A 24,698-nucleotide genomic window follows, 5' to 3' on the forward strand; every position below is an offset into this window, starting at 1 on the left:
GCCAAGAGAAAAACCCAGGTCTCCTGATTCGAAGGCTGGAGAACTCGTCCCCCAAAAGCGTTTTATCCCCTGGGGTCCCCAAGCCGGCTGGCGTTTGCATGAGGTTTGGGTGCAGAGGTCAACTGCAGGTCTAACCTTGCCTGCCCTGGAATCCTCCCCTCCTGGCCCCTGTACCTGGTGCCGGGCAGGGAGGCTGCCCCCGCGCTTGTACCATGTGACCTGGGCATGGGCCTGCCCAGGCACCACGCAGTTCAGATCCAGGGTCTGCCCTTCAGTCACGTGTGAAGAGGAGGCCTCAATGTAGGTGGGCTGGGCCAGTCCTGGGGCTGTGGGCACAGGGGGTGGGTGAGAGGCCAAGTTCTGCGGATGAAGGCAGGGGCTGGGGGGCACTGAAGGCCAACTCCAGTTGGTCCTGGGGGTGTAGTAGCTTGAGAGTAGCTGACATGACCCAAAAAGGGTCTCCTTTCCCTGGGGACTCAGGTGTCCTCTTGAGACCCAGGGATGGGGACCCCCTGGTTGAGGGGACAGGACCATCTTCAGACTTGGGAACACCTGGGTTGGGAGAGAGGAGAGGAGCAGGGCCGGGAAGGGGCCCCATGCTTATGCACGGGCATCACCCACTATTTCTTGTCACTTACCAGGAATGGGGCTTGGGCTGGAGGGCTCAATTGTGACCAGGACAGATGCCTCCAGGGTGCCTGAGCTTCCAGTCACTTGGCATGAGTACTCGCCAGAGTCGGCTGGGGACACCTGGTTCAGCCTCAGCAGCGGGCCGTGGACCTGGCCAAGGCGGGGTGAGAGTGGGGAGGGTGAGCTGGGAGTCTTCAGATGCCCAGGCCTCTGGGACCTGCGCCCCAGGACTGCCGTGCATGGGTATGTAGGTGCACCCTGTCGGAGGCGACCCCTTTGACAGTCGGCATTGTGGAGGCCATGTTTATTATGATAATTTTTTTTATCCGGTAGGAAGAAGTCAAGAGCCTTGAGTAAGAGATGTCTTTTTCTTTTCTTTTTTCTGAGACAGTGAATTGCTCTTTCACCCAGGCTGGAGTGCAGTGGTGGAATCTCGGTTCACTGCAACCTCTGCTCCTGGGTTCAAGTGATTCTCCTGCCTCAGCCTCCCAAGTAGCTGGCATTACAGGCATGTGCCACCAAGCCTGGCTAATTTTTGTATTTTTGGTAGAGACGGGGTTTTGCCATGTTGATCAAGCTGGTTTTGAACTCCTGACCTCAAATGATCCACCTGCCTTGGCCTCCCAAAATGCTGGGATTACAGGTGTGAGCCACGACGCCTGGCCAGAGGTTTTTATTTTGCACCAGTGTACTGTGGGGCTGGTGGTGGCCCTGCCGTGCCTAGCTCACTCTCAGCCTCCTGCCTCCAGTGATCTACTGCTGCCATTCCCCCCAATCCCTTGTTGCTGGAGCCACTTTCCCTTCAGGGCTGGATTGGAGGACCACTGCGGGTATGGAGGAGGCATGCATCCTTCTCCAGCGCACTTACCTGGTGCCGGGCAGGGAGGTTTCCCCCACGCTTGTGCCATGTGACCTGGGCGTGGGCCTGCCCGGGCACCACGCACTTCAGATCCAGGGTCTGCCCTTCCGCCACTTGGGAGGAGGAGGTCTCGATTCGGATGGGTGGGGCTCCACCTCGGGCTGGGGCACGGGAGAGGTCAGTGAGCTGGGATGCCCACCCTGATGCCCTGAACCCTTCCCCAGGCACCCAGATGTTCGAACCAGAGGCCATTTGGAGCATGGGTTCTTTCCCTTCCCATTCCATCGAGGCCTGGAGCAGCTGTAGGCACTTCTCATTCTCCAGCTCTGCCCCCAGGCAATGGCCCCAGCATCTCCTCTTCCTCCCATGCTCCCAGCACCAGTGGGGCCGGGGCTTAGGTCTCGACACCTCCACACAGACCACTCATGTTTGGCAAACTCGGATAGAATGTGGCTAAGAACCCAGACTCTGGGGCCAGACTCCCTGGGTTCAAATTCCAGCTCTGCCATTGATTAGTGGTATGACCTTTGCAAAACAACTTCACCTCTCTGAATCTCAGTTTCCCCATCTGTAAAATGGAGAGAACAATGCTATCTATCTCAAAGGGCTGTTGTGAAAATGAAATGAACTAGTATATGTGAATACGGCAGGGCTCAGCACGTAAGATGTGCTTGATCATGTTTACTACTGAGCAATTCACGTCCTATTATCATGATTTCTGCAATAGCGTATGCCCCTGTGCTGTTAATTACTGTACATCTTCCTTTCAACTGAATCACTTTTATTTTTATTTTTTTGAAATGGAGTTTCGCTCTTGTTGCCCAGGCTGGAGTGCAATGGCGTGGTCTTGGCTCACTGCAACCTCCTCCTCCTGGGTTCAAGCAATTCTTCTGCCTCAGCCTCCCAAGTGGCTGGGATTACAGGTATGTGCCACTACACTCAGCTAATTTTGTATTTTTAGTAGAGACGGGTGTCTCCATGTTGGTCAGGCTGGTCTTGAACTCCCGTCCTCAGGTGATCCGCCTGCCTCGGCCTCCCAAAGTGTTGGGATTATATGTGTGAGCCACCGTGCCCGGCCTCAACTGATTAACTTAAAAAAAAAATAACCTTAACTACTTAGCTCCATCATAGGCAAAGATTTCCAAGAACTAAGGACAGGCCTGATGTGTTTGTCCCTTATATGCCACTAGTACTAATAAAGATGTTTATTTATTGATTGATTGATTGGAGGCAGAGTCTCACTCTGTCGCCCAGGCTGGAGTCCAGTGGCGCGATCTTGGCTCACTGCAACCTCCATCTCCCAGGTTCAAGGGATTCTTGTGCTTCAGCCTCCTGAGTAGCTAGGACTAAAGGCATGCCGCCACATCCTTGAACTCATAAACTCAGGCAATCCACCCTCCTCGGCCTCCCAAAGTGCTGGGATTACAGGTGTGAGCTACCGCACCCAGCCCTAATAAAAATGTTTAAATCACCCTCCAATACTCGCAGAGGTGCAGTCCCGGGATTTGGGGAACTCTATAATTAGATAGTAGCGTACAAGACACTACTACCCCTTCTTTACAGACAGTGACAGTGACATGCAGAAAGCTGAGGGCCCTTGGGCAACATCTCCAAGTGTGGCCAGAGGAGCTGGGACTCATGCACAGATGCCAGGCTACAAAGCCTGTGCTCGCAGCCCACAGAGAGGGACAGAAGCCACTCCACTTGAGCCGGCTCCTCGGTCCTGGGACCATGGGAATGATGGGAGGTGAAGTCTGGAATCAGAGGGCCAGTTCTCGCCAAGTGCCAGGAAGTGTCTCCTTCTCCCAGTTCCGCCCAATGGTCTCTGTCCCTTCCTCCCTTCTCCAGCCTCCCAGTCCCACTGCAGGGACCCTCACCGGGGACGTGGACAGCACTTGAGCCAGAGGCTTCGATGGTGACCAGGACTGAGGCCTCCAGGGGGCCAGAGCTGCCCATCACCCGGCACACATATTCGCCTGAGTCAGCCGGGGACACCCGGTAGAGCCGTAGCCGTGAGTCGTGGGCCTGAAGAGGGGACAGGACAGAGGAATAGAGTCAGGTGCCAGTCTGGAATTGTTGAAAGCCTGGGGCCAGGGTCTAACCTTTGACCCAGGTGGGCACTGAACCCCATGGGGGCTCCCAGGTCTCCCTCCTGGCAAAGCTAGCCAGGGCCCCAACATCCAGAGGCCCTCCCACTATTTCCTGCTGGCCGCATACCTGATGGTGACTGGGGAGGCTGCCCCCACGCTTGTGCCAAGTGACCTGGGCATGGGCCTGCCCAGGGACCACGCAGTTCAAATCCAGGGTCTGCCCTTCAGCCACATGTGAGGATGATGACTCAATTCTGATGGGCATGGAACTGCCAGGGGCTAGGGGAATAAAGAGCAGTGAGTCAGTTCAGCTGTCATTAGATTTGGGAACAGGGTTGGGTGAGACTCTCTGCCGTAGAAAATCCCACCCCCTTGGACTAATAATAATAATAGTTAACACTTGGCCGAGCACCGTGGCTCACGCCTGTAATCCCAGCACTTTGGGAGGCCGAGGTGGGTGGATCACCTGAGGTCAGGAGTTCGAGACCAGCCTGACCAATATGGTGAAACCCCATCTCTGCTAAAAATACAAAAATTAGCCAGGCATGGTGGCGTGCGCCTGTAGTCCCAGCTACTTGGGAGGCTGAGACAGGCTGAGACTCCCTGGAATTGCTTGAACCAGGGAGGTGGAAGTTGGAATAAGTGGAGATCGTGCCACTGCACTCCAGCCTGGGTGACAGAGTGAGACTTCCTCTCAAAATAATAATAATAATACTTATGAAGCACTTATGGTGTGCCAGACACTGCTCTAAGCACTTTACGTGCATGAACTCACTTAATCCTCACAAAATTTATACACTTCCTGCCACGATGGAAATGTTTTTTATCTGCACAGGCCAAGACAGTGGCTGCAAGCCACATGTGGCTACTGAGAACTTGAAATGTTAGAAATGAGGTCGCCATAGCCACTGTATTGAACGGTGCATTTCTGAGAGGTTGGAAAGGTCAGTGCCCTCATTTCACTGGTGGAAACTGACGCTGAGAGGGGAAGGTAACTCTCTAAGTCCCTTAGTGGTACAAGCAGGATTTGAACACAGGGTTTTTTGTTTTATTTTGTTTTTTTTGAGAGGGTGTCTCACTCCTGTTGCCCAGGCTGGAGTACAGTGGCAAAATCACAGCTCACTTGCAGCCTCAACCTCCATGGCTCAAGCGATCCTCCCACTTCAGCCTCCTAAGTAGCTGGGACTACAGTTAACAATGCCCGACTAATTTTTGTATTTTTAGTAGAGATGGGTTTTTGCCATGTTGCCCAGGGCTCCTAGGCTCAAGTGATCTGCCCACCTTGGCCTCCCAAAGTGTTGGGATTACAGGCGTGAGCCATGGCACCTGGCCTTTGAGCCCAGGTGTCTTTCCGCTGGCCCTTGCCTGACCAGGTCTGAGGACTCTGATCCAGAAGTGCCTTCTCCCCAGGGAACACTGTTGCCTGAATCCCTTGTCCGTTTCCTGGGCAGACTCACCAGAGGGGCTGCCGGCGCTAGGGGAGACCGAGATCACAATGGAGGCCTCCAGGGCATCGATGTTGTTGTTGGCCCGGCACACGTACTCGCCCGAGTCAGCCACAGACATCTGGTGCAACCGCAGGTGGGAGCCATGGGCCTGGATGGGCAGGTGGGGGAGGAGAGGGAGAGGGAGTGGAGGGACCCTGGGGTTACCAGCTGGCTTAGGCCTTCCTGGTCAGCCTGTTGACCCAGGCCCAGTCCGTGCGAGAGGGAGCCTGCTCTGCCCACCCCGGGAGACCAGGGTTCCACCCCTGCTGCCGTGGCTCCACTCTGTACCTGGTGTCGGGAGGGAAGGCTGCCCCCACGCTTGTACCATGTGATGACAGCCTGGGGCTGCCTGGCGACCACGCAGTTCAGGTCCAAGGTCTGCCCTTCCACCACCGTGGGGGAAGAGGACTCGATCCTGATTGGTGGGGAGACGCTGGGCACTGGGGGCAGGGGGCGGGGACCGCGCAGTCAGAGTGAGGTCACAGTGCTGGCACTGGGAACCTCTCTGCCACCCCCCTGCACCGCTTGCCTGGACCCCCTGCCCTCTGTGCTCTCACCATGAGAGGAGCCGCTGCCCTGGATGGTGACAATGAGTGAGGTCTCCTGGGAGCCAGCACCGTTACTGACGTGACACACGTACTCGCCCGAGTCTGCCGGAGTCACCTGAGGGATTCGCAGCCGGGAACCCATGATCTGCAGGAAGCAGGTGGCAGCAGGTGTGGGCAGGAGGTGAGGGCAGGTGTGGGCAGCAAGTCCACGTCTCGGGCACTGCTGCCGCTGCCTCCTGGACTCTGGGAGCCTCCCTGCCTTGCCTCCTTTGTGGCCTTCCTGAGACTCCCAGCATGGCTGTGGTCTGTCTCTGGGCTGGGGTGGATATCTAGCCTTTCATCACCCCTCCAGAAACCCTGCTAAGGCCCTCCACAGTGCTGACACAGTATCCTTCTGGGGCTGCCTGAATGAGGCAACTGTCTCATTCCATCCAGAATCTTCAGTGTCAGGCTCAGGATGTGGCCTGGAGCACTTTTCAGTGAGATTTGGTGCCTAAGTGGCTCTCGCTGAGGTCAGGAAGCCTTATCTCTGTATTCTCAGCACCAGTCTAGGACCCATCCAGCAAGGATGCTCAATGTTTGCTGAATGGCTGAATGAGCACAGAGCGAGGTGCTGAGAGTCCCCCCACTTCCCATCAGGGCTGGTGCGCCCTGCTTTTGCCCTCCCCACCCGCTGGCCCTGTACCTGGTGCCGGCTGGGTAAGCTGCCTCCGCGCTTATACCAGGTGATGGTGTGGGGAGCCTGGCTGGCAACGAGGCAGTTGAGGTCCAGGGTGTGTCCATTGGCCAGGGAGGCTGAGGAGGACTCGATGCGGACAGGGTACACCACGCCCTGGGCTGGGAGGGCGAGATGGAAAGCAGGGTGTGGGAGTTGCTGAGGGTGCAGTCGGGGCCCCGCAGCCTTCCACCATTTGCGTGAGCCCTGAGATACTCACAGTGGGAGCCGCTAAGGCGCTGCTGGATGGTGACAAGGACTGAGGCTTCCTGGGTGCCTGAGCTGCTGACCACACGGCACACATACTCCCCGGAGTCAGCTGGGGTCACCTGGAGCAGCCGGAGCCTCGAGCCATGCACCTGGGGGGGTCAGGAGGGAGAAGGCAGGCTCAGAGCTGAGCACTGCGGCTCACGGCAAGCTCCTGTTCCCTTCCCCGGTGCCACTCCCAGCCCAGCCAGCTGGAACTTGATGGAAGCTCTTCCAGGGAAACCACCTTCTCCCTTCCTGTCTCCTGCCCCAGTGTCAGGATTGGGTCTAGCCTGCCACCTCACCCATGCCAGGGACAACTGAGACTTGGCACAAGAGAGAGGTGGGGACCAGTGTTTGACATGCTACAGGGGAAATAAGGTGGGCAGCATGAGCCCATTTGGCAGATGAGGACACTGAGGGTCAGGGAATCCAGTGACAAGTGACTGGCCTAAAGTCACATAGTATGCAAGTGGGGGAACAGTGTCTGAATTCAAATAGGACTGAGTTCCAAGCCTATGCTCTTCTTTTTTTGAGACAGAGTCTGGCTCTGTCATCCAGGCTGTAGTGCAATGGTGTGATCTCAGCTCACTGTAACCTTTACCTCCCAGGTTCAAGTGATTCTCCTGCCTCAGCCTCCTGAGAAGCCGTGATTACAGGCGTGCACTACCACGCACAGCTAATTTTTATATTTTTAGTAGAGATGGGGTTTCACCATGTTGGTCAGGCTGGTCTTGAACTCCTGACCTCATGATCTGCCTGCCTTGGCCTCCCAAAGTGCCTGGATTATGGGCGGCAGCCACCATGCCCAGTGAAGCCTATGCTCTTGTACCACAGCTACAGGATCCTTCAGGCCTCCTTAGCTACTGCCTCCTACCTGGTGCTGGGCCGGGAGGCTGCCCCCACGCTTGTGCCATGTAATCTGGGTGTGGGCCTGCCCGGCAACAAGGCAGTTCAGATCCAGGGTCTGCCCTTCAGCCACATGTGAAGATGATGACTCGATCCGGACGGTGGGGGTGACCCCAAGTGCTGGGGACAGGAGGCAAAGGATCAATTGCCAGCTGGGAGGTGAGAGGAGGTGGGGGTCCAGGCTGCAGCCTGGCCTCCTGATCCTGCCATTGCAAGAGGGGGGAGCCTCCCGCCCCGGGCCCCCAGCCTTGACCTCCCTGAGAGCTACTCACCAGGCACAGAGCCCGCAGGCTCAATGGTGACCAGGACGGAGGCCTCCAGGGGCACAGAGCTGCCCATCACTCGGCACACGTACTCGCCTGAGTCGGCGGGGGAAACCTGGTGGAGTCTCAGCAGGGAGCCATGCATCTGGCCAGAACGGGGGTGAGTCAGAGAGAGCCCTCAGGAGACCCCGGCACCTGTAACCTGCAATCCTCAATCTCTGACCCCCGAGACCTGGCCAGCAGCTCTGGATCAGTTCCCCTGTCCTGCTTGGCAGTGGGGAAGGGAGACTCTTGTCCAGGAAGGGGGTGGTAGGCCACAGGAGCCCTGGAGAGCTGGGCACACACTCGTACCACATCCCATCAATTCTAGACACACATTTCAATGTCTCCAAAATCAAGATATATCTACAACAAATAACCTTACAAATGGAAGCTTTTTCTTCGAGGGATGTAAAATCATAGTGCGTCGTGCAATCAGTGCTATCCTAAATTCTACAAAATACGGTAACAACTATAGCTAATGGTGTTATATTAACAGCTTAGAGCACTTTCTGTGAACCTAAGCTCTGAGGATTTTGCGTATATATTAATCTTTAAGATAATTCTGTAAGGTATGTACCATCACTACCATTTTATAGACCCTGAAACTATAGCACAGAGAGGTTAAGTAACTTGTCCGAGGTCACAAGCTAAGTGGTGGAGCCAGGATTCACACCCAGGCTGCTCCGTGCTAGATGCTGGGTTCTAGTCACTGCATGATATGTCTGTGCAATGGGATCCAGAACTTCCTGATCTCAGAGGAGCCTCTAGCCCTCCCCCGATAGCCTCTGCCACCCAGGGACCCCGCTTCCTCTTCTTGGCCTGTCTATCCTCCATTCCCATACCTGGTGCTGGACAGGGAGGCTGCCCCCACGCTTGTGCCATGTGATCTGGGCATGGGCCTGCCCAGGAACTATGCACTTCAGATCCAGGGTCTGCCCTTCAGCCACGTGCGAGGACGAGGGCTCGATGCGGATGGGCTGGGTGCTACCGGCAGCTGAGGGATAAGATGGTCCCTGGTCACTCCTGTTCTCTGAAGTAGCCCCAGCCTGTTCTCTGCATCCCAGCCCAGCCTGGTGGCCCCACTCACGGTAGGCAAAGTTGGCCCCCTGGGTCCTGGTTACTGTGACTGTGATGGAGGCCTCCATGCCGTTGCTGGCCCGGCAAACATACTGTCCTGCATCAGCAGGGGAGGCCTGGAAGATGTACAGGCGGGAGCCACGGACCTGGGCAGGCATGGGCAGAGGTGTGAGGGGGGACTTTCCAGAGGCCAGCAGATGCCCTGCCCCTGCCCCCCTGATCTGGGAAGTGCCAGCCCCTCAGCCTAGGGGCCAGGACCCCACAACCCACCGTCCATGGTGCCCTATACCTGGTGTCGGGCAGGGAGGCTGCCCTCGCGCTTGTACCATGTGACCTGGGCATGGGCCTGCCCTGCCACCACACAGCTCAGATCCAGGGTCTGCCCCTCGGCCACTGTGGAGGATGAAGACTCGATCCTGACAGGTGGGACGGGTCCTGCGGCAGTGTGGATAGGAGTGAGAGTTGTAGATGCTCCCAAGAAGAGAGGGCAGGGGTTGCTCACCCTGCAGCTAGCTCAGCCCAGGGTTCCAAGCCTGGGCCCAGGTTTCCAGGCATCTGGGGGCCTGGGCTTGATGCCCTAAGCCCAGCAACCCTGATGGGAGGGCCAAGGCATGGGCCACGCCTTGCAGAGGGGAGTGAGGAAGAGAGAGAGATGAGGGTAGTGGAAGCTCGGAGAGAGGAAAGGGAGGTGGGAGGGGACCCCTGAAGAGTCATGTGGCCAAACCGAAGTGGACGGGAGGGCGGTGGTTACTCTGATGGGTGGAGTCGGCCTGGGCAGGGCCTTGCAGCCAGCTCCAGCATGGACCTCCCGCCCCGTCGGCAACAGGGGTCACTTGGATCTTACCACCCTGGAGGGCTCTCTGCCCCCTCCAGTTTTCCGTGTCACTGGGAGTCACTCACCTGGGATAACAGAGGCCTCGATGGTGACCAGGACTGAGGCCTCCAGGGGGCCGGAGGTACCCATCACATGGCACACATACTCGCCTGAGTCGGCGGGGGACACCTGGTGCAGCCGCAGCAGCGAGCCATGGGTCTGTGTGCAAATGTGGTGGGTTGGGAGGGGGTCGGAGCAGTCCCATCCAGCCCCTCCAGCAAGCTGGTCCCAGGGGGCTACCATACCTGGTGCCGGGCAGGGAGGCTGCCCCCACGCTTGTGCCACGTGACCTGGGCGTGGGCCTGCCCGGGCACCATGCAGTTCAGATCCAGGGTCTGGCCTTCAGCCACATGTGAGGAGGAAGGCTCGATGCGGATGGGCGGGGTGCTGCCGGGGGCTGGACACAGAGGCACTGCTCAGACGCCTGGTCTCTTGGGCTATAACCTGGAGCCCTGGGGCAGAGGGCTTTGGGCTGTGATCAGGCCCTTACGGGGACGGCCGACAGGTGGCTTTTCTGAAACCACGGCCACACCCTTCTGCCTCCACACGGCCAGCCAAGTATGACTTCTTCCCTCCCCAACCTCTAACCACAAGCTGGAGGCCCACTGGCCCACCCATGACTTCTTGATGATGAGCTCCTCTGGCCTGCAGGGAACCAGCGAGCTTTACTACCCAGGCTGCGCCCACGGATGCCAATGACAGTGAGACACATCCCTGCTAGAGGGCGCCTTCTATGTGCTCACAGGTACTTTCCAGAGACACCGTCTCATTTAAACCACACTATGACCAAGCAGGTGGGTGGAACTTTCTGTTCCATTTCATAGATGAATCTGAGGCCCCAAAAGGTAAAAACTAGCTCAGAGTTGCTAAGGGGCAGATCTGGGATCTGAAGCAGGCCAGCCAGCTCCCAGGTCAGTGTTCAACCGGACACTCTGCTGCTTCCTGACAAATTCTGAAACAGTCCCTCACAGGGGTCCAGGTAAGCTGGACCAGCCTTAGCCCCACTCCCATCCACTGAGTCCCCTCCTCTCCCTGAGAAGGCACTGGAGGGTCAAAGCCTGCCTGGGATGCCCCCTCTGTCCTGGTGCCACTGAAGAGGCCATGGGCATCTTCTGCTCTGGGAGCTCCCAGGGATCAATCCCGGCTCGGCCGCACCTGGCTGCCCACCTGGGGTGTAGCTGGGACCCGAATGGGTGCCGTGGAGGACAGAGACAGTAATGGAGGCCTCCTTGGGCCCTGATCCGTTCTCCACACGACACACATATTCTCCAGAATCAGCTGGTGAGACCTGGGGGAGCCGCAGCCGGGAGCCGTGGACCTGGGCCAGGAGGAGGCAGAGGTATGTGAGGACAGGGACGGGGGCTGTGGTCACCGCTCCCTCAGCCTGTGATTCACTCAAACTCTCACTGGTTGTGCTCTGAGCTGTCCCATGCTGGAAGCTGGCAGGGAGGGATACAAGGCCTGGCTTCTGCTGGTAGATGTGGGGCGTGTGCCACCTCCCCGACCCTGCATAGAGTGCCCTGCCCCCGCCCCCATAACCCCTGCACCCTGGGTCCCTTGCCACAGGCTCAGGGCCCTCATACCTGGGTGTGGGGAGGCAGGCTGCCCCCTCGCCTGTACCAGGTGACCTGGGCGTGGGCCGACCCTGCCACCACACAGCTGAGGTCGAGTGTCTGCCCTTCTGTCACAGAAGGCGATGAGGACTCAATCTTGACCGGCGGTGGGCTGGCATCTGAGGCTGGGGCCGGAGTAGAGGTCAGCAGGCCCTAGGGGAGCCCTGGCTTGCTCCCCCCACCCCTCCATTCCCAGAGGGCCCTCACCTGAAAGGACAATCACTTGGATGCGGGCCTGGGCGGTGCCTGCAGGGCTGGTGGCCACGCAGAGGTAGAAGCCGGCGTCAGCAGTCGTGATGGCCGGGATGAGCAGTGTGGGGATGTCCGTGTGCTCCGACCGGGCCTGCCATGGGTGAGAGGGTCAGCTGCTCCAGAGGCAGCTGGGCAAGGGCTGGCCAGGGAGACAGACGGGGCATAAAAGGGAGAGGCAGGTGCAGGGGCTCTGCTGGGATGCAGCGGCACGAGGCTACCATCTTGGAGGTGAAGGGAGCCACAGAGGAGGAGGTGGGGTGGGGCGTGGAGGGGGAGGGAGGGTGGCTGGGACTCTGCGGAGCCCGTGGGCCTTCTGGGTGGGCAGATCTCACCTGTGGTGGGAGGCTGCCCCCTTCCTTCCTCCAGGTGATAGTGGCGCTGGGCACACCTGCAGCCCTGCAGTACAGCCTGACTGTGCGGCCTTCGTGGACCTGGGTCCTCTCTGGGCTCACTTGGACTCTGGGCCCGCTGCTCCCTACAGACAGAGTCCCTTGAGAACACAGCCCAGGCTGAGCTCACTCCCTTGAGAACACGGCCCGGGCTGAGCTCACTCCCAGCCCTACCCGAGCCCAGCCTCTCACCATGCACGTGGAGCACAGCCCGGGCCACCTGCTGCCCAGCACTGCTGTGGGCTCGGCACAGGTACTGGGCCTGATCCGCGGACTCGACGGCTGGCAGGCGCAGGATGCCGCCTTGGACTTGTGCCTTTGCAGGGAGCTGGCCGCCGGGACCCCCTGGTGAGTAGACCTGGGGTCAGCACCCACCGAGCCTGCTCAGAGTCCTGCTCCTGCCCTCCCACACCCAGGAGAGTCAGGCCCTGAATGGCATCCCCATCACGGCCTCACCTGCCCACTCAAGGCGGGGCGTGGGGCTCCCTGTGGCGCTGCAGCGGAACTCGGCCAGTTGACCCGGCTGCACTGTGAGCTGTGGCGGGTGGATGGAGACCACGGGGGCAGACGAGGTGCCCAAGGCTGATGAGGGAGGAAAAGGAGTGTCGTCTGACTCACACGACAGCCCCACTGCCACTCTCCCTGCTTCCAGGCTGGCTCTCCATGGCCATCTGTGTGCACAGCAGCTAAAGGGAGCTTTGGAAATGTCAATATGACCTTATGACCTTCCCACTTGAGATCTGTCCATGACTCCCTGTCGCCTTTAGAATAAAAGCCAAAATCCCTACCCTGATCCGTCACATACTGCATGCTCTCCCCTCTACCCACACCCTTCCACCCTCCCACAGCCCAGCCACGTGGTCTCTGCTGTTCCTCAAACACAGCAAGGTGCTCCTGCCTCAGGGCCTTTGCAAGTGCTGCTCCCTCTGCAGAGAACACTCTGCCAGCTCTCTAACTCGCTCAATGCCTACCTCCCCCTGACTGTCCTGTCTAGAGTAGCCCCTGCTTCTCCCATCTTGTTTTATTTTATTTTATTTTTGAGACAGATTCTCGCTCTGTCCCCCAGGCTGGAGTGCAATGGCATGATCTCGGCTTACTGCAACCTCCGCCTCCTGGATTCAAGTGATTCTCCTGCCTCAGCCTCTCGTGTAGCTGGGATTACAGGTACCCACCACCATGCCCAGCTAATTTTTGTATTTTTAGTAGAGACAGGGTTTCACCATGTTGGCCAGGCTGGTCTGGAACTCCTGACCTCAAGTGATCCGCCCGCCTCAGCCTCCCAAAGTGCTGGGATTACAGGTGTGAGCAACCGCGCCGAGCCTTCCCCCACCTCGTTCACTGTTATTCCTGGCCTACACTCATCGTTATGTGTAGTTATCTTGCTTGTTCATTAATTCTCACGCTTATGGTCTCCCTGCCTAGAACATGTGCTTCAGGAGGGCCGAGATCCTGTACATGCTGCTCTCCCCTGCTTCTGCAGAGCCTAGACCAGGACTAGGTGTGCCACAGGTGCTCAGACATGATCAGTTGAATGAAGAAATGCTGCGCTAATCCTGGTGGGCATGGGGGGAAGCTGGGGTGGGAGGACCAGGTATAGAAGGGAGGTGTACCCTGCACGTGTAGAGTGGCTGTGCCCTGGTCCATGGCGAACATGTTGGAGCCGGTGCACACATAGGTGCCCGCGTCACTCAGCTGGACATTGCGAATGGTCAGGATGCCATTGAAATCCATGGCTCGGGCGGGCAGTTTCCCATTGTGCAGGCGGGTCCACACCAGAGTATAGGCTGGAGACTGCAGGACAAGGCAAAAGGGGGTCATAGGCGGGGCTCAGAGATCCCAGAAAACAGACTCCGGAATCCCCACTCCCTGCCCTGCACACCTTGCTTTTGGCTGTGCAGATGAAGGTGACGTCGGCTCCGGGGCGCACGCTCTGGCTGCGCTGCTCCTCCACGGTCACTGTGATGGGCTTGCTCGGAGCCTCTGCGGGGACGGGAAGCCTCCAGTGAGGCAGTGCTGGCTGAGCCCTGGGCCTGTGACCGCTGCGTCTTCCTCCATAACCTCCTCTAGGCGTCACTTCCTTCCTGGTCCAGCTTAGCTCTCATTCCACCCCCTGTGCCTGCCTCCCCCATTCTGGCTGACCCCCACCATCCCCGCTCTCCTGGCCACGTGGAGCAGCCACGGGATGTGGTTGGGGAACATCACACCATGAGTCCACTCGGCTCCAGTTCCTGGTCACAGACCACAAATGAGCTCCTAACATATCACACTTCCCTCCAACTGGCTTTCTCCATCTGGTTTGAGTTTCTATTCCCCGACAACAGCTATTTCACACGTCCTCCCACCTCCAGCCTCTCTAACCACCCTTCCACTGTCACAGCTAGTGGCGCCGACACACAGTTGTGGAGAAGAGAGAAACGACTAGTCAGGAGTGTTCGCAGCTCTCACATCTACAGGTCTTTAGGTGCTGGCCCCTGAAGGACGGGCCCCTTCTTGTGCCCCCACCCTGTCCCACTACAGTGCCTCCTGAGTGCCCACCCCTCCCAAGGGCTTCCTCCACTCTCACGACATCAGCGTCTCCTCTCCTTCTCACGCCATCACTTCGCTCCACAGAGTGCTCTCTAGAATTTCCCATTGCTGAAAACTTCCCCTTGACCTCATGCTCTCACAGCCAATGATCGTTTCCTGGCCTCCCTTCAGAGCCAAGACTCTTGGAAGAGTTGTTCACACTCACCGCCTTCCCATCCATGCGTCGCCTCCTTCCAATCTGGCTTCTATCCTTTCTCTCCACTGAAAACCGCTCTTGTCAAAGCATGACCTCCAAGGGCTACTTCTCTGCCCTTATCTGACTTCCCAGCAGGGAGGATGCCCGGGAAGTCCTTTTCCCTCTGACTCCCAGGATGCCCCCTGCCTCCCCCGCCTCGTGGCTGCACTCTCTCAGGCTCTTCCTACCCTTCCTCTTCCACTGGATATGTTCACGCTGGAGCTCCTCGGGACTCTGGGCTGGGGCCCTGTCCTCCGGCCACACTCTCCCTGGGTGACTTCGTCCTGCCCCACAGCTTTGAACACCATCTCTGTGTCAACAGCTCCCAGACTCATTTCTCTGGCTGGGGCCCCTTTCGGGAGCTCACACTCACATACCCAAATGCCTGCCTGGTGGACCCAATGAGATGTCTTCCCAAACTTCTCACACTTGAACACGCCCACAACAAACTTGGGATTCTCTCTGACCTGTTTGTAGCCTGCGCTGCTGGTGGCCTAGCCACGCTCCCGCCGTGCCCGCCTGCCTGACTTCTGCCAGCCGCTGTGCTTCTTTGCACTGAGGGCTTTCTCGGGCCACTGGAGCCCACTGTGCACGCCCATGGGTGGGACAGACGTGCAGGGGACTTGATGCTCCCGGAATAGGTCTCTTGTCAGTGACCGACAGGGGCTGGCTTAGAAATACTGCAGCTCCCTGGGCCCCGGGGCAGGGTGACTCCGAGGTGTGTGTTTTACACTGGCTCCCAAAAGCTTCCTTGGTTGCAGTAAGCGACAACTGCTCACGGTGGCAATTTGCTTGATCACACAGCCTTTACTGGGACGCCTTCTCGTCCCTGCCTCACTTTACTTCCCGGTGCTACTCGCACACAAATCCTTGTTTCAGACTCCACTTTTGGAAAAGCTTGAATGAAGACACCTGTCTACTGGAGCCTCCCTCATCTCAGCGACCATAACCAATGTCCCTGGTAGATAGAATCCAGACTCCCAGCTACCACCCTTTTCTTTTCTTTTTCTTTTTCTTTTCTTTTCTTTTTTTTTTTTGAGACAGGGTCTTGCTCTGTCGCCCAGGCTGGAGTGCAGTGGCATGATCTCAGCTCACTGCAACCTCCACCTCCCAGATTCTAGTGATTCTCCTGCCTCCACCTCCTGAGTAGCTGGGACTACAAGCGCATGCCGCCACACACAGCTAATTTTTGTATTTTTTAGTAGAGACGGAGTTTCACCATGTTGGCCAAACTGGTCTCAAACTCCTGACCTCAGGTGATCCACCGCCTCAGTCTTCCAAGTGCTGGGATTAGAGGCGCGAGCCATGGTGCCCGGCTTCCACCACCCTTTTTCCCTCACTGGCCAGTCACATTCTGCCAATCCTACCTCTAGAATGAGTCTTGAATCTGCCACCTCTCCTCATCTCCATGGCCACTGCCCTCGTCCCCTCCCAGTAGGTGAATGTACCATCTGCCCGAGTCTGCAGCCTGCAGCCCAGCCCAGGACAGGCAGTCTTGGTTACAGGTGGTGTAGGGACTCACCAGTGACCAGCAGCTCTGCCCGGCTGTTATTGGCATGGTGGAGATTACGGCAGGTGCAAATGTAGACCCCAGCATCTGAGGGCTGGACGCTGGGGAAGTGGAGCTCGGAGCCTGGTGGGGAGGAGATGGGAGCTTGTTAGTGCAGACATGTTCTTTCTCACATCCAGCCCCACGTGTGAGGACAGGACCCCAGCAGGGCAGGGACAGGCCCCTGCCAACCCCCAACCCACTGGGATGGCTCTTGGAGCGGATGAGCCTAGGGCCATGGGTACCTTGATGTCGCTGCTGGGTGCTGCTGGGCACAGGACGCCCATCCTCACGGGACCAGTAGAAGTAGTGGGGTGGGCTCCCACTGACCTGGCACCGCAGGGAGTGGGAGCCGCCTTGGGGCACTATGCTTCGAGCAGGATGGACCTGGACCACCAGTGGGGCTTGGTTTGCTGGGGGTGGGGGCCGGGACAAGAGGGGCCATTCAGCATGGTCTCTGATATCTCTGCTCTCCCAAAAGCTGGGGTACCCCACCCTTAGCCTTGTCCCCCAGACCCAGTATCCCCCAAATTCCCAGGGCTCCCTGCCTTGCCCATCGCCCCCATCCTGGGCCATGGTCCCACTTACTCTCTGGCAGGCACCGGCCCCCTGGCACGCTGGGGTTACCCACGTAACCTGGGGCACACCTGTAAGGGGGAACAAGGACCAGCTCTGTCAGGCCCCAAGGGACCCAGTGTCTCATGGTGGACTTGGGGAGCCAGAAGCTCAGGAGGCTACCCAATGTCAGGTGAGGAGGCTCAGAGCTCTGGAAGCACTTTGGGGACCAGACAGGCCCCCATCCACACAGGGCGCTGGTGAGCTGAGAAAGGGGAGTGTAAGGGAGTGTTAGCAGGTTGGGTAATGAGGGAGATAAGTCTTTATTCTCCAGAGAAATTCATTCAGCAAACTTTCGTTAAGCAACCACTACGTGCCAGGCATGTGCTAGGTATTGAAAATGCAACAGTGAACATGATGAAGTCCCTGGTCTGTGGAACTTACTAGTTGGGAAACTCTACGTGAAAATGAGAGTGCAGGAAGCATGCCAGGGCTGAGGGGGCACAGGAGGGCACTGACCCTGCCTGGAGAGCCAGGGAGGCTTCCAAGAGGATGGGACTTCTCGGATTACCTCAGAGCAGGCTGTACTCTTCTTTCAGAGAACTTATCATGGTTTGTAAATATCCATTTACACAATTACTTTTTCCCTGTCTTATCTCCCATTAGGGCTGATCTCTTATTAGGTAGTAGACTGTAAGGGCTGGGATGGAATCTGTTCTGTTCATTACATTATCTCCAACACCTCAGCACACAGCATGGTACACAGTAGATGCTTGATAACAATTTGCCGAATAAGTGAATGAAGCTGGGTCTTGAACGCCAAGTGGAAATTAGCTAGGAAGGGGTGGTTTAGGGGTGAAGACTGTTCCATGCAGAGGGAACAGTATATGAAAGGCCTGAACGTCAAGAATTCCAAAAGTGGCCGGGCGTGGTGGCTCACCCCTGTAATCCCAGCACTTTAGGAGGCTGAGGCAGGAGGACTGCTTGAGCCCAGGAGTTTAAGACCAACCTGAGCAACACAGTGAGACCCTGTCTCAATTAAAAAAAAAAAAAAAAAAGAATTCAAAAAGCTAAGCCCAGCTAAGTACAGAGTTGGGTGTCAGAAGTGGGATGAGACTGCTACAGTAAAGCTACCTAAGGTGGCTGGGCTTGTCCCAAGGGCAGTGTGGTATCTTAGAAGGGTTTGGGGCAGGGAAGGAACACAATCCCGGAAGGGACTTTTCTGAGCAACACCCTCTAAGGCTCTCATCTGGGAATCCACCGTTTGTCCCCCACCCTTCCCCCACTTCTATTTAGAAACTTACTGCTCACAGTACTGGCCAGTGTAGCCGGATTCACAGGCTGTGCAGCGGTACCCACTGGCTCCCAGGCTTTCACAGGTGCGGGAGAACCTGGGGTCAGGGGGGCAAAGGTCAGGTCATGGGAAGCCCACTCCCTACCTTGCTCCCTTCACTTCTGCTCAAAAGCCAATGCAACGCCTTCCATTCATTCCCCAGTGGAAGTGTGTCCTTGTTACCCACATGTTCTCTGGGTTGGTCAGTGGGCAGGCACAGGGCTGGCAGTCCTCAGGCGTCCCGGCTGTAGCATCTCCATAGTAGCCAGGGGCACAGAGCTCGCAGAACTCCCCTGCGGCGTTGTGCTGGCATTGCTGCAGGGTACAAGGAGGGCAGGCACCAGTCATTAGGTCAGATTTACAGAAGCCTTTCAAGGTTGCCATCCCCTGATCTAGAAATTTCAAGTTTGTGAACTTGTCTTAAAGAAAGCATCATGGAAGAGCACACAGATTTCATTACAAGGACACTCATCTCCATGGTGTTTATAAAAAGCAAAATGGGCTGGGCATAGTGGCTCCTCACGTCTGTAATCCCAGCACTGTGGGAAGCCAAGGCTGGCGGATCACCTGAGCTCAGGAGTTCACGGCCAACATCGTGAAACCCTGTTTCTATTAAAAAACACAAAAATTAGCTGGGCGTGGTGGTGCACACCTCTAGTCCCAGCTACTTGGGAGGCTGAGGCAGGAGAGTTGCTTGAACTTGGGAGGTGGAAGTTGGAATGAGCCGAGACTGTACCACTGCACACACACACACACACACACACACACATACGCAAAAGCAAAATGCTGGAAACAAACCTAACCATCCATGAATAGGGAACTGGATAAATTAAAAAGTGTATCCATCCAAAAAAAAAAAGTATATCCATCCAAATAGCTGTCAAAAAGGGTGATGCTGATTCTATTTTCTCCCTAAGTACCTGTGATAGTAAAGGAAAGGAAAGGAACGCACGTGGGTATCTGAGGGCAGAGCATTGAAAATATGTGCATCATTGATCAGGCACAGTCTCACACCTGTAACCCCAGCACTTTGGGAGGCCGAGGCAGGTGGATCACCTGAGGTCAGGAGTTCGAGACCAGCCTGGCCAGCATGGTGAAACCCCATCTCTACTAAAAATATAAAAACTAGCCGGATGTGGTGGTGGGCACCTGTCATCCCAGCTACTTGGGAGGCTGAGGCAGGAGAATCGCTTGAACCAGGGAGGTGGAGGTCGCAGAGAGCTGAGATTGTGCCACTGCACTCCAGCCTGGGTGACAGGAGCAAGACTCCGTCTCAGAAAAAAAAGAAAGAAAGAAAATATGTGCATCGTCATAAAAACACGTGGGTTACAGTTTCTCCTCCAAAGCGATTCACATTTGTTGTATCAACATAGAGTGTTCTTTGCTCCAAGGTTCGCTTATGGCTGCCAACCACCTGGCCCTTCACCGTGTACCCTGGGGGGACTATACACATGCTACTCTGAAAAGTCCAGGTATAAAAATATATGCAATGAGACCAGACGCAGTGGCTCACGCCTGTAGTCCCAGCTACTCAGGAGGCTGAGGCATGAGAATCACTTGAAGCCAGGAGGTGGAGGTTGCAGTGAGCCAGTATTAGGCCACTGCACTCCAGCCTGGCCGACAGAACAAGACCGAGACCCTGTCTCAAAAAAAAAAGTAGAGACCAGGTGTGGTGGCTCACGCCTGTAATCCCAGCACTTTGGCGGGCCAAGGCAGATGGATTGCTTGAGCTCAGGAGTTCGAGACCTCCTGAGCAACATGGTGAGACCCCATTAGATAATTTTTTTGTAAAGAAAAAGAAAAAATAGTAAAGAACCAAAGTTTTCTTTACACAGAAGGATGCTACTCCACAGCTCTGGTCACCCCACCATGCCTGGTGACCTGGCCTGCTGACCCAGGTGCTGTGACCCACAGGCCGTGCACCATGACCCTGCCCTTGGATGGGTGCCTGCCTTGTCCAGCCCTGGTCCCCCACCCAGGCTCAGCTGAGCTGACCCCCTGTCCCGGCCTCGCTCGTAGCTCACCGAGCAGGCCCCGGTCTCCGGGTGGCACAGGTCTGAGTGGCCATTGCATTCGCACAGCTCGCAGTGGCCGAGGTACAGCCCACTCCCGGTGCGCGTGTAGCCGGAGGCGCAGTCCTAGGGGGCAGAGAGGAAGGTTGGCCTCTGTTCCCAACGTGCCCCATCCACAGCCAGCAGACCCAGAACCCCTCCCTTCCAGCGTCCTCCCAGGGGTGACCCTGCCACATCACAGGCTGGCTCCCCTCCTTCCTGGCTTCTGCTCAGTCTGGCCTCCTGCCCACGACACTATCGCAGTCCACACTGTTCACCTCCCGGAGGCATCTCCATGCTGTGCTTTGGGCCAGAGTAGTGTGTGTTTCTGAATTGGCTCCCTGTCTCTTTTGGGCACCCCGAGGGCATGAACTGGCTTTGAACCTCTGGGGAGCATGGCCCATGCCTGAGGCCACACTGCTCAGTGGTTAGGACACGCTAGGCTTTGGAGTCAATCAGACCCGGGTTCAAATTAGGTTCTGCCACATGTTAGCTGGGCACCATTGGGGCACACTCGCCCCTCAGCACCTCTATTTTGTTACCTGTTAAAGGGGATAACAATACGTATCTCAGGGCTGTGGGGAGGAATGCACACAGGGCGCAGATGCAGGGGGTTATTATAGTTATGATGGTAATCAAGGTTGCAGTGACGAGCTTCTTGATGCCTCTGTGCCTGTGCAGAGGTGGCTGAGCCGGCCACACACTCACCTGGCAGGACAGACCGATGTAACCTGGGGGGCAGCGGCACTCCTCCACTTCGAGGGCCCGGGGTCCGTTTGAGGGCCCGGGCTGGGCGACCTCCAGGCTGACTGCGCTGATGCTGGCTGCTAGTGGCACCGAGGAGAACGTGGCCCGGATCAGGAGCTCATCCAGGTCAGCCAGTGCCATCAGGAGGTGCTCGCGTGTGGCCGGCTGCCCATCGGGCCGGCGCCAGAATTCCTGGGTTGGGGGTGGCAGCGTGGGTGGGGGCATTGGGCTTTGTGGGTTGCTCCTGCAGTTACCACCCCCCAACTCCGGCCTTATGGGCACTGGCTGAGGGCTGTGGGGTGAAGGTCGGGGAGTGAGAGGCAGGGTGGACATCAAAGCCAGGCTCCGAGGCAGGGCAGGGGGTGTGGGGTGAGAAGCGTGGCCAGGTGCCCCTCACCTCTCGGAAGACAATCTCGTAGCTCCTCCTCTCGGGGCCCTGCAGTGCTGGCTGGGAGGCCACCAGCATGATGTTGTTGCCCTGGGGACACACCAGCAGGATTGGAAGGGGAGCCGAGGGGTCCCTGGGGTGCCAGGGTGTCCTCCACCAGTCCCAGGTTCTCTGTAACCACCAGCCTCCCACCTCTCCACTCTCCCAAGCTCAAGTGTCCAAAGGAGTCAGGCACATGCCCACTGTCCCCTTCTCCCAGCAGCAGGCTCCTCTGCTTGGGTGGTGTCCAGCCAGGCAGGGATGTGGGGACACAGGCCTAACTCCCCCAGCCTGTGCCAGGAAACTGAGTGCTGGATGAAAAGGACAAAGGACAAATGCTGAGGTGCCCCGGCTTCCATCCTGCCCTTCTGCCCGCCCAGCAGGCTGTCCAAATGCTCACCGTGATCTGGACGTCGGGGTCAGAGAGTGGGCTGCCCTGCAGGCCCGCAGTGTAGGAAAGGGTGTATCGCAGCTTCCCACCGTAGGCCGCCACCTGCAAAAGGCAAGCCCAGAAGTCACAGGCTGACCCTGCGGGGTGAGTGTTGGACCATACAGATGAGGGGTGGAGCATCCGGAGGCCTTTTGGCACTTGTGCCACGCTCCCCTGCCCCCTCCCCGCCGCAGCCAAGAGGCCAGGGTGCATGGCCCGTAGGTGCTGCGAAACGACATTTCTCGGTTTCCCTGCAGCCTCAGACATGGTGGTGATCATGCTGAGCAGCCTCTTCGCTCTGCAAGGTTCTCCATTCCGCACTGCCTGACGGTGCCAGTGAACCAACTCCAAGCCCTCTTTCATTTACAGGAATTTCCCAGGAGGCAGACAAGGGTGATGACAGTGACCACCATGGGGAGGCTGCGGAAGGTTCAAAAATTCTCAGCCGTGGCTGGGGTGGGGCTGAGGGCAGCCCCTCAGAGGCCTCGCCTCCTAGGCACGTGGTTTTTGTGTGTCCCGAATCCAGTTCCTCCTTTCTATGAACTATACTCTGGTTTTCTATAAAGAACAACCTTCCTGCTACACCATGCAGGTCTGAGAGTCCTGATCCCCTCCTCCTCTACAGTGGACACATGAAGCTAGGCCTGGCCAATCTGCATAACCTACCACTGCCCTTTGCCACCCCATCGGGGATAGACAAGTACCCTGGGCACTTCTGCTCTTTCTACCAGGTCAGAGAAAGTCCCTTCTTCAGTCAGATGAGAAGCTGGAGAACCCAAGAAAAAGCCCTAAAGAGACCCTGGGTAAGGCCATGCCTGACACCAGACAGGCTTAGGCTCCGCAGTTGCACGAGCCAATAGATTCTTTGTCACAGACAAGCCTGCTGGACTTGGGCTTTGTGTTGCTCATGACCAGAGAGTCCTTACTCTTGTTGTGGGGACCTTCACGCGGGCAGCTGAGGCCCCCCAGCTCTGCCCCACAGGACTTTCCTTTCTCTCCTCTGCCACCAGGGCAGACGTGCATCTCAATACCAAACTGCATCAAGCCTACCCCTTCGTGCATTTGTGTGTTCACTCAGCTGACCAGCATTTATCAAACACCTACTGACTACACACTCAGCCCTGAGCTACATGGGCCCCAGCGATGTTCTCCGTGAGCTCAGGGCGTGGTAAGGAATTCTGGAGTGTAACCAAATAACCGTAAAATAGCTGGTTTGCTTTGAATGCCAGCAAGTTCACAGCCATTTCTGAGACTAACTTTCTAGCAAGTTGCAGGTGTGTACAGCACAGTGATTATTCTATTTATTTATTTACTAATCATACAAAAAACCTAGTGTCTATTTTATTTTTTTACTTTTTTTTAAAAAATAGGGATGGGGTCGCCCTATGTGGCTCAGGCTGGTCTCAAACTCCCGGACTCAAGCAACCATCCTGCCTAAGCCTCCCCAAATGCTGGGATTACAGGCAGGAGCCACCATGCCTGGCTAATCTATTTTTTAAGAGACGGTTTCATTACATTGCTTAAGCGGGTTTCAACTCCTGGCCTGAAGCGATCCTCCAGCCTGAGCTTCCCAAAGTGTTAGGACTGCAGGTGTGAGCCATAGTCTGCAGCTCCAGCACCGTGATTGTAAGGGCAGACTCCCCAGTCTGAACGACCTGGGTTCAAACTCCAGCTCTACTAGCTACACAGCCTTGGACAAAGTGCTTAACCTCTCTGAGCCCTACTTTCCTCACATGGAAACAGGAGTAAAAGGAACACCCACTTTAAAGACTATCACGAGAATTAAGTACTACCGGACACAAATGGTGATGCACTCCACACGGCGTGAGAACGCGCATCACGCTTGATAACCCTGCACCACTCCAGCTCCACCCTCGGCTCCAGCAGGTCGCTTCTTATCCTCACCCCTCAACCTCCTGTCTCACCTGCTTCTCTGAATGTACCTTATGATGTGTCATGCCTGTTCTTTTTTGAGTTTGTTTTTTGAGATGGAGTTTCACTCTTGTCACCCAGGCTGGAGTATAATGGCGAAATCTTAGCTCACTGCAGCCTCTACCTCCCGGGTTCAAGTGATTCTCCCACTTCAGCCTCCCAAGTAGTGGGATTACCGGTGCCTGCCACCACACCCGGCTAGTTTTTGTATTTTTAGTAGAGAGAGGGTTTCGCCATGTTGACCAGGCTGTAACTCCTGACCTCAGGTGATCTGCCTGCCTCAGTCTTCCAAAGTGCTGCAATTACAGGCAGGAGCCACCGTGCCCAGCCAGGAAGCTGATTTTTTGTTTGTTTGTTTGAGACAGAGTCTTGCTCTGTCACCCAGGCTGGCGTGCAGTGGCATGATCTTGGCTCACTGCAATCTCTGCCTCCTGGGTTCAAGTGATTTCACGGCCTTAGCCTCCTAAGTAGCTGAAATTACAGACGTGCGCCACCATGCCCAGCTAATTTTTGTATTTTTAGTAAAGACGGTGTTTCGCCATGTTGGCCAGGCTGGTCTTGAACTTCTGACTTCATATGATCTGTCCACCTCGGCCTCCCAAAGTGCTGAGATTATAGGCGTGAGACACTGTGCCCAGCGTTACGTGTATTCTTAAGAGGTACTTGAAATTGTTGGAGCAAAATGGAGGCAGTATCAATACTCATCTGAGGCCAGCGCCAGCACTCATGGTGATAATAATAGTGATACTGAGGTTGCCAGGAATGATCATCGGATGGACGGGGAGCTCTGGGAGGCCAGGGCTCACTCTGCCTGCTCTGTCTGTATGCAATGCAGCATACAGTGAGTACTTAATTAGTGCTTCTTAAATGACTGAGTGCAGTCCAAAAACTAGGCCAGTGTCTAGACACAAGGTCAAGG

At 56.6% G+C, this 24,698-nt stretch overlaps 1 protein-coding gene across 1 annotated transcript in view; it reads right to left on the bottom strand.

Moving 5' to 3' along the window:
* HSPG2 (heparan sulfate proteoglycan 2) overlaps positions 1-24,698 on the bottom strand; it is a 113,150-nt gene that overhangs the window by 20,314 nt on the left and 68,138 nt on the right. Inside the window, exons 34-67 of the mRNA XM_012440030.3 lie at positions 21,818-21,910; positions 21,388-21,468; positions 20,952-21,182; positions 20,217-20,330; positions 18,380-18,507; positions 18,164-18,250; positions 16,893-16,951; positions 16,550-16,717; positions 16,278-16,388; positions 13,874-13,974; positions 13,605-13,785; positions 12,451-12,576; positions 12,187-12,339; positions 11,938-12,080; positions 11,561-11,696; positions 11,324-11,478; positions 10,908-11,058; positions 9,986-10,137; positions 9,767-9,899; positions 9,156-9,301; positions 8,877-9,012; positions 8,632-8,783; positions 7,757-7,892; positions 7,453-7,604; positions 6,550-6,688; positions 6,300-6,451; positions 5,624-5,759; positions 5,355-5,506; positions 5,037-5,175; positions 3,707-3,858; positions 3,367-3,514; positions 1,499-1,650; positions 639-780; positions 175-326 (exon numbers count right to left, since the gene is read on the bottom strand). Of these exons, the coding sequence (XP_012295453.2) occupies positions 175-326; positions 639-780; positions 1,499-1,650; positions 3,367-3,514; positions 3,707-3,858; positions 5,037-5,175; positions 5,355-5,506; positions 5,624-5,759; positions 6,300-6,451; positions 6,550-6,688; positions 7,453-7,604; positions 7,757-7,892; positions 8,632-8,783; positions 8,877-9,012; positions 9,156-9,301; positions 9,767-9,899; positions 9,986-10,137; positions 10,908-11,058; positions 11,324-11,478; positions 11,561-11,696; positions 11,938-12,080; positions 12,187-12,339; positions 12,451-12,576; positions 13,605-13,785; positions 13,874-13,974; positions 16,278-16,388; positions 16,550-16,717; positions 16,893-16,951; positions 18,164-18,250; positions 18,380-18,507; positions 20,217-20,330; positions 20,952-21,182; positions 21,388-21,468; positions 21,818-21,910 (4,689 nt within the window). The remainder of the gene's footprint in view (positions 1-174; positions 327-638; positions 781-1,498; positions 1,651-3,366; positions 3,515-3,706; positions 3,859-5,036; positions 5,176-5,354; positions 5,507-5,623; positions 5,760-6,299; positions 6,452-6,549; positions 6,689-7,452; positions 7,605-7,756; positions 7,893-8,631; positions 8,784-8,876; positions 9,013-9,155; positions 9,302-9,766; positions 9,900-9,985; positions 10,138-10,907; positions 11,059-11,323; positions 11,479-11,560; positions 11,697-11,937; positions 12,081-12,186; positions 12,340-12,450; positions 12,577-13,604; positions 13,786-13,873; positions 13,975-16,277; positions 16,389-16,549; positions 16,718-16,892; positions 16,952-18,163; positions 18,251-18,379; positions 18,508-20,216; positions 20,331-20,951; positions 21,183-21,387; positions 21,469-21,817; positions 21,911-24,698) is intronic.

Source organism: Aotus nancymaae, unplaced genomic scaffold, assembly GCF_030222135.1.
Source record: "Aotus nancymaae isolate 86718 unplaced genomic scaffold, 86718_ANA_hifiasm-v0.15.2.pri h1tg000053l, whole genome shotgun sequence".
NCBI lineage: Eukaryota > Metazoa > Chordata > Mammalia > Primates > Aotidae > Aotus > Aotus nancymaae.